Source organism: Bombyx mandarina, chromosome 15 (assembly GCF_030267445.1).
Source record: "Bombyx mandarina strain Sakado chromosome 15, ASM3026744v2".
In the NCBI taxonomy this organism is placed as follows: domain Eukaryota; kingdom Metazoa; phylum Arthropoda; class Insecta; order Lepidoptera; family Bombycidae; genus Bombyx; species Bombyx mandarina.
In genome coordinates this window covers 6,992,054-7,009,216 of record NC_143221.1, presented here as the reverse complement: position 1 = coordinate 7,009,216, position 17,163 = coordinate 6,992,054, and the positions used below count along the sequence as shown (strand labels likewise).

Below are 17,163 nucleotides of genomic sequence, written 5' to 3'. Positions count from 1 at the left end.
TGGGCTCCAGTAACCACTTAACACCAGGTGGGCTGTGAGCTCGTCCACCCAACTAAGCAATAAAAGAAAAACAGTGTGTCCGCACAAAACTAACAACATACGAAATATGCTCACAATGATAAATAACTTTCAGCTTTGTTATTTTACAAGACTTTCGTGCGCAGTTAGCATCATAAAGAATATAAGGTACATAATATATCGCAGACAATTCAGATTTAAAGTTTAAAAAATTTACATTGTTGAGAATATTTCAATCGTAACAATCCTTTTTATTTTTCCTATAGCATACAAAAAAATTGTACGGAAAATATATACATTATTGTTAGTATTTGAACATTAATTAGTAGGTAGCGTGTGTGTGGTATGTGGTTTGATGTATTCTCGGTCAACTGCTATACAAGCAACTAGAATATAGTACATAAAATATATATCTATCATGTAGGACATAATAGAATTATATGCATTTTGTGGTCAATATAGGTCAAGACCTAGTTCCAATCCATTTACCACCATATGCTAAATGGCGACCACAAACTATACCGATATGAATTCGTTATTTAGCAACAAACTATTTAATTAAATGCGGTCATAATGTACATTTTGTATTTGCGAAACTATGCAATTAAAAGAATCATAAAACTGTTTGAAATAAATTGGATTGGTAGAGGCATGTAAATTAACGAGTCGCTTAGCAAAATTGCTCCAGACGGGCGCTCGAACCGGAAAAGGGAGATAAAGGGTTAAAGGATAGCACGTGCACGATTTATCGGTAAAAATCGTACACGTGCAAATTCTAAATGATTGTTAACTGTTCCGCTTCGAAAGTACTATTAAAATACCACCGACAATAAATTTTAAACGATCGTTCGAGACTTTTAAAAAGTCCACAGACTGCGAAGAATTTTAGAGAATAAACGACGTTTTATCCGCTCCGAAATCTATTCGGATTCAACCAATCACGTCGCTTGAATTATGCGGACTCCGAGTCGAAATGGAACGGACAAAAACCGTATAATAAAACGCAGTCCCGCTTGCGAAACAATTGATTCCGTTAACAACTATTTCAGCATGATCGATTTTATGGCCTGCTCGATGAATTGTTTTTTTCTTTACAATTGATTTTCATAATTAGTACGAGAAATAGCGCAGCGTGATCGTCGGCGTTAAACATGAGGCGGAAGTGTCAATTGCATTTTATCGATAACTCGTGGAAGGAAGAGAATCGAATGATTGAAATGAGAATCGATAATTCAGACATAAGAACCATGACTGAAGGAGGAACCTATTAAAATCCATCAAACTCTTCTGGGTGTTAAGTTCTCATTCAAATATGAATAGGGGTAGAGTCAGGTAGGGAAAAGCAAATCAGTAGGCACCGGCTTTGTTGTGCCCTTGGAATTGCTGATGTCCATGAGCGACGATGACTATTTCTCATAAGCTGAGCCGTACACTTACCTGCAAGGGCTATTAAAAAAATTACAACGTTGATACCCCGGACGGATAATGGACAATTCTGGTAGCATGAAGGAGCCACGTCACACACTCGTGTTGTCTGATCATCATCCACTAAATAATTAATCCGTGTTCATAGACAATTTATTTAAAACTCTGGAACTAGGCCAGGCTCAGCAGTGAAATTCGCCAAATATATATTATATAATACGCACATTTGTTGAAACTACATACATACTATGTCTATGGTAGTTGTCTAAAACCTTTCCGTGGAGTGCCAACAACAACTGCACCAAATTCCATCATAACCGAATGAATGACTTATGAACGTATAGAAGACAAACAAACATTAATACTTACATAAAGAAATTTCACAAATATCTTCTATATATTTACAACGGCTACACGCCCTACGGTGAGGTTATATTTCGAATATAAGCAACTACAGACATTCACTTGAGCAACTTGAATTTCTCACACTAATCTTGTATTCAAAGATAATTTACTTTCATCGATTTGCTTTCTTTGAAGTTTACTGTTTCCGAGAAATTATGTAGGCAATTGTTAGCTTTAAGTAAAGGAACATTTGAACATGCCTGTGAAAAAACGTTTTCGGATTTCAATGATTATCTTTATTACAATAAGGACTGTTTTTAGAGTTTTATAATACTAAGAATTATTGATTGATAGTAGCGCTAGTAGTGAATGGGAGAAAAAAGAAGAATTGTATTGTGTGTATGAATTGTATTTTCAAATTTCAGCCTTTCGTGTAAGACGGCATCTTTCCTGGGAACTGTTAACATCAGGAAGGCTATGTAATCTTCTTGAGGTACTTGTAGCGTGCAACACTCGGTTGCACTCGGGCGTCATCGGTCGCGATCGGAGTTCCCGAACGTGCAGGTGTCCCGTGACGTCATGCTACGAGATTAGCGCGCGTCGATTTAAGTTGTTTGTAAAACGTAATTTTAGTTTTAATTCGTATCTTCTAGCGGCTAGTGTTGTTTTCTTTACTTTTGGTTATCGTTGTTGATTTTCTGTTTTCATTCTTTCTATCAAACGAATGGCGCAAACAAACATGATAAATAGCTCGAGCTTATCGTCTATTCACACACAGAATCAGGCCACTGAGAAACTTTTTCATTTACCGATTACATATGGGAAGGCTATAATTTTGTGGCGTCGGAATTACCATTTTGCTGATTTATTCTCGGCGCCTCGGTCAATAACGTGAAGCGAAATTACTTGGAAGTATACGGGCCGTGCAATAAATTGTTCAATAGGCAGGTTAATTAGACAATTTCTCTAAATGACGCCGCGTAAATCGCAAGGGCCTCTTACGTAAATGGCCCGAGGAATACAATTCTGCGGAAAACAAATGAATTCTTAACGGGGTTGAGGCGATAGTGATCGTAAAGCAGCCGGTACGCGGAATTAAGATTATGAATTGATGTAGTAAACTGCTTGCCTAAGCACGTGTGACCGTACAATATTCTAAAGTCATTATAGTACTGAATCTATTTATGTGTTAAACAATAAAAATGTCATATTAATTAATTCACTCTATTAACTTATCTACTTGTTCAGTAAAATTCTCAGAAAAATGGCGTAATGAACAAATAGAAGCAAGCGATCCTGCTGATTATATGTAATTACTAGCCGTACTCGCCCGCTTCGCTGGACATTTAAAATTAACATTATTATTTATTGTAATTATTATAAGGGAGTCCAACACTCATATAAATATTAGCCTATCCATTAAGTACATGTATTCTCTCCATGGATACCAAGTTTCAAGTCAATCGGATGCATGGTTCAGTAGTTATAACAGAACATCCGGAAAAACCACTGTAGATTTATATATTAGTACTAGCTGACCCGGCAAACGTTGTGTTGCCTTAAATAAGATTTCTAGGGAAATTCTAGTCTAATATATAAAATTCTCACAAACCTCATTCAACCACATAATATAGTAAGCGGCACGTAAGTTGGCAAGGTTTTGGTGTAGTGGGGGTAATGTCGCGCATAGTGTACATTGCAACAAAAAAATGGTCACTTTTATTGCCCGCATATATGTTAATTTTATTTTATAAAAATTTTTATTTGCCATAATTTATTTTTAAGCCTGTGTGTTTAGAAGAAAGTTAAAGAAAAGAGAGGAATTCGTGAAGTGTATTAGGTGTTATAAATAAAATACAATTAAAAGTTAAAAATGTTATTTAAAAAAATATACTTAATATTAAAAATTATGTGTCGCCGTCGTCACTATCATTTTCTAATAGTGCTACCCCTTGGATTAAATTTATGGTAGCACCTGAGCTGGTGGAAGGAGTTGGCTCCTCATCGTCGACATAACGAAGAGTCGCTGTCGTCACTGGCGTAAATAATAAAACGCTCAGTGACTGAATCGACTATAATTATGGTCATTGGTATTTGGTCCTGCCATTGCAAGCAAATTTAAAACAATAACACTCGTAACAAAAACTAAATTTAAAACAGTAAGAACAACTCGTAACAAAAACTCAATATAAACAAAGGGTTCCTACAAATTTAGTAGGCGCATGTGTAACCGGGAGCGAACGGAACGTGGACGCGGTGCGGGAGGGGAGGGTCGACTGACTTACCAATCGCGTGCTCGGAACGGTGCTACGTCTTTCCCCGCGTCCCGCTTGACAACCAAAGAGACCTAAAAAACGACTTCTGCGCATCTAGCGACTCTTGCCAAGTTACGTGCCGGGGACTATACCTCATTATAACCAAGAAAAAAAATAAAAAATAAAAAATGTTTGGGGTGGACAGCCCTTATCACTTAAGGGTATGAAATATAGATAGTAGCCGATTCTCAGACCTACTGAACATACTATTGATACACAAATAAAACCAAAAAAACATGGCTGGCAAGCTACGATTGATACACAAATAAAACCAAAGAAACATGGCTGAAAAATGTATAGTGAGTAAGACAGGAGACCGGCTTCGTCCTCATCCCTACTACGTGATGTTTGCTGGATGAGAGGCGACACCTGGCATATCTGATCGACTGAATTTAAAAAAAAATCATAATTAAAGGAACTTGAAATTATAAACTCTGAATAAGAATTTATCGTACTACAATTATAATATTTGATTGCCATCTTGCAACCTTATTGCGGATCTTTGCATAGAATAAAAAAAATAAAAATCGGGATGGTAAAATAGGGGTTGATCGTATAAGAGTGAAAATTGAGAGTAATATATATTTTTTTTATTTTAAGTCATGACAAAATAAAAAATAAAATCTTGCTAAAAAATTTAAAATTTATAATTAACATATAAAAAATAGGGGTTGATCGTAGAGGGGTGAAAATTTCAGAGTAATATGATTTTTTTTATTCTAAGTCATGACAAAATAAAAACAAAATTCTTGTAAAAAAATTTAGTTTTTAATTAGCAAATAAAAAATAAGGGTTGATCGTAGAAGGGTGAAAATTGAGGATTGTATGTATTTTTGTATGTTGTACCATAAAAAAATAGAAATTAAAAAATTTGTCTAAAAAATAAAAAATAAAAATTTAGGGGTGGACTACCCCTAACATTTAGGGGGATGAAAAATAGATGTTGGCCGATTCTCATAGATACTGGATAAGCACAAAAAATTTCATCAAAATCGGTCAAGCCGTTTCGGAGGAGTATGGCAACGAAAACTGTGACACGAGAATTTTATATATTAGATAGATTAAACCGTCTTGCGAAATGATAACGAAATCATATATAACGAATCAATTGAATTGTATAATAGTCGTCTCACTCTTCAAATGAGAATGTTTGATTGTTTCACCGCAGAATTAGGTAATACGTAGACACTCATGCGAGCTCACAATAAGCTCCTCCAACAGCAAACAGTATATGTATATACACAGTTATAATTGCACTAATTACTAAGGTGAATGCACACAATCCCTCGGAACTCGGAACCGTTACGAGCGGTCGCCTGTCGTCGCTCCGTATGCAAATACACGGAACACTACAATACATTTAGCTATTTGCATTGAAGTTAATTGCTTTTCCTTTCATCGCCGCCCGAACAAACTTCGTTTATTTCTTTGTGCCCGGGACACCTTATAGGCGCTAACCGCTTCGACTAAGCTTTCCGGAACAATTGACAACATAGATAGATAACATTCACACTAAGAATATTCACAGCCGCAAACTATGCGTGAGAATTAAATGATCAATTATTTTTAGTACCTGCTTTGCAATGTCATCGATTAAGTATTGAATTATACTCATTTTATCTTCCTCATTTATTCCATAATATATTCAAAGTTTTCCTAAAGCAATGTTAAAATAATAATATAATAAATAATTCAGTGGATTTCGGTTGTGAAACAAAACAAAGACCCGAACTCGAAAGACAAATTAATTCAATCAAAGTTCCCAAAAAACGTTCTTTTTGTTTCTTTTCGATCACGATTCTTCACTATAATGTGTTTCACATTGAAGGTACGGCTGTAAAAGTATTTCACTAAGTCTCTTACAAGCTTCTTATTTTATGTAGGTATATTTCTGTGCGAAAATGCCGGTGGTGGTGTAAAAGGTCTAAATTTTATTCTAGAATTTCTAAATTTTTTAAAATTTTCTAAATTTTATTTATAGAAATAAGTTGGATGAAATCCAAAACACTCAAAATATGCCCAAGGAGTTAAATCTGCTGAAAATGGAAACACAAGGCCTTAACTAGAAACGATCATATCACAATAAAATTCAGATTAATTTACCGGTATTCTAGCAGCGACATCATGAACGGTTATGTTCATCAATATTATATAAAGGTGGTAGGACCTCTTGTGAGTCAGCGCGGGTAGGTACCACCACCCTGCCTATTTCTGCCGTGAGACCTTAGAACTTATATCTCAAGGTGGGTGATGCATTTACGTTGTATATGTCTATGGGCTCCAGTAACCACTTAACACCAGGTCTGTGAGCTCGTCCACCCAATCTAAGCAATAAAAAAAGAAAAATTAACGCAATAAAAAAGGAGACCAAAAATATATTAAACTGATGTCAAATGAAAACTTGTACCTAAAGTTTCCTGCAACGTATGAAATGGCGTATTGTTCTTGGCTAACATCCTACGAATCGCTTCGCCGGCCAATTGTCAAAATGAAAATCCGAGATTGAATCGGAGGGTCTTCAGAACGCGTTCAGCTTTTGTGGTACAGACGTCCGCCTCAACGGCCCGTTCTGAAATTTTATTAGCCCACTCTATTTCCTCCGCGACGTAATAGACTGTAACGTCTGTAACTTCGGTTTGTATCAATATTCAGGCCATTTCTAAGATATGATATAAGTATAATTACTCTGAACCCAATATGGCAGGGTGTTTTTTATGTTTAGATGTAGAATCTAACTTCGGTGTAATAATTGAAACCTGATTGCTTTGTGGACAAACCTGTTGGATGTTTGCACCCATCAATGCGGACTGGTAACAAACTACCAACCGATTAAAGTGCTATTTGAAATATTTGCAGCTTTCCAAATACTGTCTGTATTTGACAAATAGCGGTCAATTTAATTAACAATATATTTATATTCAACCGATTTGAACAAATGATTCTCAAGGTTCTCAATTCGACTTTTTTATGTATCCTACTTACTTCTGGACTTTTTCTATGTAAACCTATTTTAATAACTTTTTGTTGGAAATCCGGTGCTTTTCATGCGGTCCTATTTAAATTTTCTGAAGAACTGGCCAGTAGTTTTTGAGCTAGTCATTAATAATGCATTTTTAATTAACTTGGGCTGCTTTTTGTTTTTTAGAAATCGGTTTTCTTTTTATATGGTTTATCATTATAAATTATTATCATTTAACATCTAACGATAGTATCCATGGCTTCTGTGGCCTATTGCACTCATGTGTCAGCACACCCGACCAAATCCAACTTTGTCTACATTATTATATTTCTACACTATATGACTTCTACATATCGTCTAAGCATACGCGGCTATATTCCCATTCTGTCGATTCCTTGTTAAATAAGGCGAAATTTACTTTGAAGTTCGAGTACCATTTATATACCTTCAGAAGCTCACGGCTTTCTGACCCAAAGCTCGCTTACTTATTATCAGGCGAGCTATAAGCTCTTCTAAATACTGTGAAGTACACTTCCGAATATCTTCCAAAGTACCAGGTCGACATAAACATAAGAAGCTCACATCGAATTAGTTCCTCCGGTCAGTACCGGCAACAATTACAATACATATTATTCAAAATAAGAACAGGATAATGATTTTTCTATAGATGAGTATATCTCACGGATTAAGTACCTACCGGAGCCCCTACATGTAACAAAATGCCTTTGTCCACCTTGACCTGTCTCAGTATTGTATATTTTTTCTCCTACAGGCCGAGAGGTGAGTACTTCTTTAAAAAGTTTAACGTCTATCACGCGTATGTTGTTTTTTTTTTGTTGTATCTCATTCTATTACGTTAAACGATGAGCACCACACAAATCATTGTTGCACCGATACGATCATTTCACCTCTCGCGCTAAAGACCGCGACAATACGATGCTTAACGTTCTGTATCGTGAACATATAAACCGACAGTAAATAACACGTTTTTACGACGTTTCCCATACGATATTGTCGTCCAACGCGAAACCGTGTTGTAAAAGCTTAATGTAGCTTAAACACAGATCCCGAATTAAATTGGGTTAATCAACATCTAGCCATCAAAACTTTTCGCTGTTTGTTAGTTACTTAAAGATTTGGAGTCATTTGGTTTTTTTATGACTGAAGTATTACTGGTGGCCCGGAAGCCTTTCCACCAGTTTCACCAGGACAGGTGGGCGAGCAAGGCTTAGCCAGGAGGGGTGGAATTTGCTAACAGCTGCCCGAGCGCCTCCGAAGATGACCTAACAACTTAAGAGTAGCTGCTTCGTGAATGAATCTACCACCGAATCGGAATCGCGACCCGCTGAGAACATCCGGCGAGAAACTCAGTGGGCTGATGCATGGGTTAGGTTGCACGTCGAACTCTTTGCCGAGTACGGTTACCGGGATCCCTAAGCCTGCTCCTAGTGTTAGCACCTCTGGGCCGGGGCTCCCAAATACCAGCTATTTCCATTTGACACCATACAGAAACGGGCTGTTTGGGTCGTCGATAGTCCTGTTCTCACGGATCACTTGGAACCTCTGGGTCTACGGAGGGACTTCGGTTCTCTCTATGTCTTGTACCGTATGTTCCATGGAGAATGCTCCGAGGAATTATTCGAGATGATCCTCTCATCTCCTTTTTATGACCACACCTCCCGCCATCGGAGCAGAGCTCATCCATATTATCTGGAACCGCTGCTTTCATCGACAGTGCGTTTCCAAAGATCTTTTCCGCTACATACCATCCGGCTTTGGAATGAACACCCCTCTACAGTGTTTCCCGAGCGCTATGACATGTTCTTCTTCAAACGAGGCTTGCGGAGAGTACTTAGTGGTAGGCAGCGGTTTGGCTCTGCCCCTGGCATTGCTGAAGTCTATTAGCGACGATAACCACTTACCAGGTGGGCCGTTTCGTCTGCCTACAAAGGCAATAAACAAATTTATAATAATTTAATTCGTGCACATTTATAACGTTACTTTTGCAAGTAAAAGATACCAAAGATGAAAGATTTTTCTCTAATGTGGCATCGTAATTTAATGATATACATTGAAAAAAAAATTATCATCGTTTAAACGTCAGGAAAATATATCCACTTCCCGAGAGTTACTCAAGCGGCGGTAAGTCTGTCATTTTATTTTAATACCGGAATCCTTCTGAACGTTCACTCCCAACAAATACAAATTGACACGTTTCCTCGCAAATACGTTCAGATAAGCGACAAAAGAATTATTTTAACGGGACAATACACCGATATTTCCCAAGAGCGACGTTATATGAAGAGCAATAAGAATTAAGACGAAACTCGACAATACTCTCTGCCAATGGGGTTACCCAGTTTTCCTTATCTAACGAACCTGGTTTTGTTAACGATTATAATATTGGCAACATTGAGCTCATTCCGTCTGCAAAGATATCTTGAATAACGTAATCGGGCGGTTGAGAACCGAATTGGTGTGGCTCGATTACTGAAATTTCGTTCAATGGATTTTAATAACATTTTCATTTTATTTCATTATCTATATCTATATAATCCTTTTAACGATATTAAGATTATGATGTAAGACAAATATACAATTCTAATTTCAAACATTGAAAATTCAAAACGAATAGAAATTAGCAAAAAAACCACAGCTAGCTCAAAATGTGCACGATAATGTGTAGAATGCGGGGTCTTGACACATTTTTGGGACAGTCATCAAACAAGAAGCCCTTTTCTGGGCAAAAATTCTGAATTTAAATACTCTGAATTTTTACCCCTTGAAGAGCAAGCAGAATAACAAACAGCTTTGCTTTAAAATAAGGAAATTCACGTCAAAAATTACAGATAACTTTTAAAGACACTTCCTTTGGCAGCATGACTGAAGTTTGTTAACTACGACTCAAACAAAGAATTTTTCTTTACTTGAAAACTTTCGAGTGAAGACTTTTCAAGTATCCAACTCCACTTTATTCGTAAATCGGTTTTTAAACAAAACACATTTATTAGATTGGCAACTTTCATAATATTTTGTCTTAACTTCAAAAAAACAGAGGCTCAAATGCGAATATTAAAACCAATTCGCTGAAATTATTCTTTTTTTTATTTATTGCTTAGATGGGTAGACGAGCTCACAGCCCACCTGGTGTTGAGTGGTTACTGGAGCCCATAGACATCTACAACGTAAATGTGCCACCCACCTTGAGATATAAGTTCTAAGGTCTCAGTATAGTTACAACGACTACCCCAGCCTTCATACTGCTTCACGGCAGAAATAGGCCGGGTGGTGGTACCTACCCGTGCGGACTCACAAGAGATCCTACCACCAGTAAAAGTGTGCTCTGTGAGCTACTTTATCTTCATAGAACAATAACGTCGATCTTCGAAAACTGTACACAAATATAAAAAGATAAACATGTTATTTTTCTAGCTTAAAATATTCATTGTATGGGTAGGTAAAATTCGGGCGCAGTTGTAAAAGTGACCTTAAATGTAAACGAACCGATACATATATGCTGCTCCATAAAAATAAATGGTTGATTTCGGTCACCCAGTCGGTCCCTCGAACGCTTCTGTTTCCTGATTTTATTACATCCATGACTACATGTCAGCGGGATCCGACACCGCGGTGACCTGACAACTTCGCGTTTTTACGTTCAACGCGCGAAAAATAAATGGAAATCTGTTGAAGACGTGACATTCTATGTCTTCTTTATATAAATTCCCTTTGCGTTTAATATGAGACTTTCTTATTAGCGGTAGATATGGACAGACGGGCTTACGACATCTATACTAATATTATAAAGAGGAAAGATTTATTTGTTTGTTTGTATTGAATAGGCTCCGAAACCACTGAACCAATTTGAAAAATTCATTCACTGTTTGGAAGCTACACTATTCCCGAGTGACATAGGCTATGATCTTTTTTGGAAAAAATTAGGGATATACTACCAATACCACAGCGTGAATGCTCACCCTGGGGCATGAGGTCCCAATCTGAGCGTACTGAAATAGGGTTTGCGGCATACATAGGCAGAATGTCGATACTTACCCGTTTGAGTCTACAGTACACTCTAGCATCAGTACCCTTAGATGACGTCATGATAGTCTGCCCGGCCATTAATCAGCAAATACGTATGCAGCCTCTTCAAGTTCCTGTTTCTACTCCTCATAATTCTCAATACTTGGTAGTAGCGTCGCTTTATTTTCACTCGAAACTTCCTCTACAAAATTGAATTAGGATGATAGAAAATGTAACAAGGCTCCGTAGGATTCATTTGTTTGCTGAATCACGTTCTCAACGTGGAATAGGTGATAATGTAATTTTCAGTTTGTAGCGCCTTGAACATAAAACGTTCTTATTATCACTTGTGAAAATAATTCCCTTCAGCAATGGAAACTTGTACTGTTATATTAATGTTCACATCGTGATTGCGTGTAATTTTAATAGAAAAGATTTAAGAGAACTGCTTTCGAAGTCGTATCTGTAATACTTTCGTATATCCTTAACTCCACATCATTAGGTAAAGACAAAACAGCTCTGTATCTTTTTCTCCAATGTTTGTCCAATAATAAAATTTGGTTAAAAATTTTCATCTATCACCTTAACAAGCAAAAAGTGCAATAAAATAAGAGATTTTTTTATCGGTCATTATGGTCGAATGTAACAACATTTATTTGCATTAATTTCTAATTTTTCGTTAAGAGAAATTCGTATTTCAGAAACCCACAATCTAAGGCAAAGGTCCAGGTGGTTGACCTCAGGAGTCAACAGTTATATGTATATCTTACATTGCTTGCAGTACATGAAATTTTACTTTTATATGATAATTCTACCTTGCTAATCGATTACGTACATTAAATGTTACCGTAGAATATAACGTGAGTCATAAAAGTCGAAAGCCTGAAATTGTATTTCAGGCATTTCCGCGCTGCGGACTGGAACGCAAATCACCACGGCATCAATAAGCGAATCGTGGTACCAACTCTACGAGCTCAAGATATGCCTTTTCAATAATTATGGAAATATTAAAACTTTTGCCAATCGACGTTACTCCTTCGTGAACTACACGAATATGTGTTAAGTAGGGTTGACTTAGAAAAAATCGACCTCCCCTATGAGGAGGCAGTCTCCTCCCGGTGATGGTCACGGGGCAACCTAAGGGGGTTGAGGCTGCGCCGCACGCTACCGTCACTATAGCGCGCTGGCACCAGGAGGACGGAACGACGCGTCGGCGGCTGCAGACTGCGATGCGGTCCGCATTTTCGTCGTCGCTATCGTCGCCGAACATACTGTGGAACAGCAACCCGGTCGGCGGTGTATCGCGTTCCGACCCGGCAGGCTGGTTCTGGCCCAGCGGGGTATCCCGGAACACAAGCGGCATCGCCCGGGCGGCCTGGTAGGGCCGCCGTACCGCGGAGACCGACGTCGTTGGTCGTCGACTATCGCCTCGATGACCCGTCGGTCGGGCGTCCTCGGGGTGACGCCGCGTGTCTGGTTGTAGTGTTGACCGCGGGAACCCCCCTACTCTGACCGGGTTTTGATCCCGGACGGAGACCGGACGTCGGGTGTAAGAGTGCAGGGGAGTCGTTTAGTGGGTAGGGCCCAAAAATTCCTTGGGCCCGCGGTCTGCTCCCAACACCTTGCAGATCGTCGAGGCCCACATACACCGCGCGCCCCTAGGCGCGGGGACCTCGCAGCGGGTTCGGGCCCCGGCCCGAAAAAAAAAACCAAAGAAAAAATCGACCTTTAACAAGATTCGGACAACGGCCTAGTCAAATAATTCAATGTTAATACGTCGGGCGCCTCACCTAAGTCGTTTCAAACTCCTACAGCAATAAAAAACCGCTTTAACTTTCTAACAAAACATAAAGAGTTTTATAAGGCTATAATGATCCACTTAATCCGAACTCGACAGCACAAATAGGTCAACGAAATTGATTTGTCGCTCACCCCAACAGAGCAGTAACATTGATGGAGAAAAGCAATGGAATCTCTCTAGTGAGTGTAAATCACAAATGTCTTTTACTCTCGCTTGCAATCATGCTAAATTGAAACCTGTATTCAACTAGTAGGTAGCATTGAAATCTTCTAACTTTGAAATAATTTATGTCTGTATTATAAATTTAATAATTATATGTAAATATTTTTTGTTATTGCTTAATTAATTTATGTTTTTGGGAGTTCAGGAGTTCTAATCTCAGGCGGGTACCAATTTTTCTAATGAATTACGTACACAACAAATGTTCACGATTGACTTCCACGGTGAAGGAATAACATCGTGTAATAAAAATAAAACCGGCAAAATTATAATTTGCGTAATTATTGGTGGTAGGACCTCTTGTGAGTCCGCGCGGTAAGTACCACCACCCTGCCTATTTCTGCCGTGAAGCAGTGGGGCAGCCTTGTAAGTATACTTGAGACCTTAGAACCTATATCTCAAGGTGGGTGGCGCATTTGCGTTGTGGATGTCTATGGGCTCCAGTAACCACTTAGCATGAGGTGAGCTGTGAGCTAATTTACCCATGTAAGCAAAAAAAAATTGAAATACTCGTTAATGTAGAATGCATAGACTGTTTCAGTTTATTTATACCACAAATAAATGTATTTTATTCTCACTGCTAAATCGAAACCTTTTAACCTGTATTCAACTACTAGAAAGCAGAAAATGCTACTTCAAAATTGTTTATGTGTGCTGTTTGTTATGAGAAATTTAGGAATTACTCTTACAAAATGCATTAACTGTCTGAATATATTTATTGCATTAGATGCTCCAATGACGTCACAAGATACCTGGATGATTACCGGAGCTATGAGCTCACATTCTTTCTTTTCTACGAAATTAATATTACGTAATATACTATTGAAATTTTGAAACTTTTTTTTTTGCTTATGTGTGTGGACGAGCTCACAGCCCACCTGATGTTAAGTGGTTACTGGAGCCCATAGACATCTACAACGTAAATGCGCCACACACCTTGAGATATAAGTTCTAAGGTCTCAGTATAGTCACAGCGGCTGCCTCACCCTTCAAACCGAAACGCATTACTGCTTCACGGCAGAAATAGGCGGGGCGATGGTGCGGACTCACAAGATGTCCTACCACCAGTAATTATGCAAATTATAATTTTGCGGGTTTGATTTTTATTACACGATGTTATTCCTTCACCGTGGAAGTCAATCGTCAACATTAAATTTAAACTTTCGAATAATTAATTTATTTTAGGTACATTTAATCTTAATTACTTTTGTTGTTCGCTATGCGGCGAGTATCGAAACATTAAACAAACATTTTAATTCAACACCATTACCCTAACTGAAGGTATAAGGCCACGATTCATTAGATTCTCGTTTCGTTGCACCTCGATTTCAGATAGTCGATTATCGGTTATTACGGAGCCGCAAGTGAATTCGCTCATTTAAAATCGTCACGACTTCTTATATCGCAGTGAAGTGAAATTTTTCAAGTTTTGTCTTGCTTTTATGTATGTAATACTCGAATCGGATGGAATTCGGTGAGGATATTAAACTGAGAATCATGATATTTGTAGATATTGATTTGAATCAATGGGTCCGGTTTTTTTTTAGTAACAATAGCAGAATAAGTCACTAGATTTTTCCAAATTTAGCTTTGTTAGTGCGTTTATTTTGTGGAAAATTCTATCTTTGTTAGTACATTTATTTTGTGGAAAAAAAAATATAGTTAAAGCCTTATTCTATTGCGTAAATTATATTTTATCATACCATTTCTCGAGTTGCTTCGTGACAGATGTAACAACGTTGAGTTGTAATGGTAGTAAAAGATAACGTTTTTCCAAGTGATGTTTAATTCCTCTAGAGATCAAGAAGGATCGCAAAAAGGGAATACACACAAAGAATACTTAAGTAGGACAGGTAAAAATAAATTACTTTACTCATAAACATTTTTGAGTGACAGCTGATAGAATACATATAAAAAAAACGAAGCAAAGAGCAATAAGCAGAATCGAAATTTATGTTATTGTTATTTTTCGATTTTAATCACATTAAAAATGAAACGGGACATCTGGTGTTCTTCTAAAAGGCAATAATATAAACTCGAACTTAACATTGGCATTCTTATGAAACAACTAGCTATACCCGCCCGCTTCGCTGGGAATTTAAAATTAACATTATTATTTCTCACCCCCACAAAGATTCTCATCATTAACGCCCCCGCAACTGGTGTAGGGAGTCTAACGCTCATATAAATATTAGCCTATCCATTAAGCACATGTATTTTCTACATGGATACCAAGTTTCAAGTCAATCGGATGCATAGTTCAGTAGTTATAACGGAACATACGTAAAAACCACTGTAGTTTTATATATTAGTATAGATAATACTTAGTAACATTTAAGTTAACGGTAACTGAAAGTAATATTTTAATGGATTAAAAGTTTCTAGTTACTTAATTAAAAATGTGTTATTATTGTTACAGGAGAACTATGGAAAATGAGAGAAGAGTTGAACAATGACAGTATGTCCCAGCCGCGAGCGATGACCCTGCAGGGCGCCAGGGATCGCGCAGCACCGGCGGCGGCGCCCCTACGCACATCCCACATTTCTTTTTTTTTAGAAAAAATCACGCTTATTAGGCTATATCTACAATTAATACAGGCGATAGCACACTTACACCGGAAGGCCAGCGTGTCATTCCAGCGACTACGTGTGAACTTTAATTTATCAAAGCGTCCTCTTGTTAAATTAAAAGAAACCGTGAATGTATTTAGCCTTAGAACTAGAACTGTATATTGTGTAGTTAAATCGTTTTTAGTGACAACGTTAGTGCAATTATTCATTGTTGCCAAGTGCGGGGTGTGTGTCGCGCGGTCGCGGTGTCGGCGACGGTGCGAGGTGGCCCGTTTGCTGTTTCTGCTATGGTTGAGCGCTTGTGGGGGTTATAGTGAAGGGAGACGCGACAATGACCTGCATATCGGCGGCATTTTCCCTATGGAGGGTGAAGGTGGCTGGCAGGGAGGCCAAGCGTGTATGCCAGCCGCAGAACTCGCGCTCGCCGACGTGAATGCCAGATCGGACCTATTATCCGGATTTAAGCTACGTCTGCACAGCAACGACAGCAAGGTATCTATTTTATTGATATTCCACTTAGGCCTTGTAAATAAAAAAATGTCGTACACGGTGTTTTCCGAGCGCTATGACATGTCGTTCTTGAAACGAGGCTTGCGGAGAGTACTTAATGGTAGGCAGCGGCTTGGCTCTGCCCCTGGCATTGCTGACGTCCATGAGCGACGGTGACCACTTACCATCAGCTGGTCCGTATGCTCGTCTGCCTACAAGGGCAATAAAATAAAAAAGAAAAAAAAATTTGAACAAATGATTCTCAAGGTTCTCAATTCGAATTTTTTATGTATCCTACTTACTTCTGAACTTTTTCTATGTAAGCCTATTATAATAACTTTTTTGTTGAAAATCCGGTGCCTACAAAGGCAATAAAAAAATTAAAAAAAGAACGCTATTAATTGATTTTCCAATGCAGCACAACACAAATCCTCCCGGAATACGTCCGCGTAATTCATAAAGATAAAAACCATCGTCGTCATCACTGCCAGAATTGTAATTAACAAAACGAGTCCCGTATCTTAATCCGATAACGGGCGGCAATAAATCTGAAATGAACTAAACTCATAGGCCTATGATATCGCAAGAGGGCGAAGCTGACGTTCGATTCAATTATTGAGAATTTATGAATGGCTCACGGAAGAAAATTTTATTGGGTAAAATTTCCGAGCAGGTTGACGGTAATTTCCCATCTATCGATTTATACCTATAATATGACAAATTGCCAAAGTGAATTCATTTTGATATCGATAACGACGATTGCTCTGGAATTGTTTGTAAGGGACGTTTTATTGTACAATGGGTGGATTATTCGGAATGTAGACGGCAGCATAGATTTATTTAATAGATTGGAGTTTTGAAGTTTATATGTATATTTTTGAAGTCGTCACAGCCTAAAGTCTAAAAAGCCGAGGTATCGAGCTATGCCGGTGTTCAAACGCCACAGCCAAGTACCATTATTTCTAATGAAATAATAGGTTGGGGAAAACGCTTCTTCG

General features: G+C 38.1%; 1 protein-coding gene across 2 annotated transcripts in view; it reads left to right on the top strand.

Moving 5' to 3' along the window:
- GABA-B-R1 (gamma-aminobutyric acid type B receptor subunit 1) overlaps positions 1-17,163 on the top strand; it is a 195,993-nt gene that overhangs the window by 120,743 nt on the left and 58,087 nt on the right. For both annotated transcript variants that reach the window (XM_028180018.2, XM_089732701.1), the window contains exon 2: positions 15,525-16,168. In XM_028180018.2, the coding sequence (XP_028035819.2) occupies positions 15,539-16,168 (630 nt within the window). In that variant the 5' untranslated portion in view covers positions 15,525-15,538. The remainder of the gene's footprint in view (positions 1-15,524; positions 16,169-17,163) is intronic.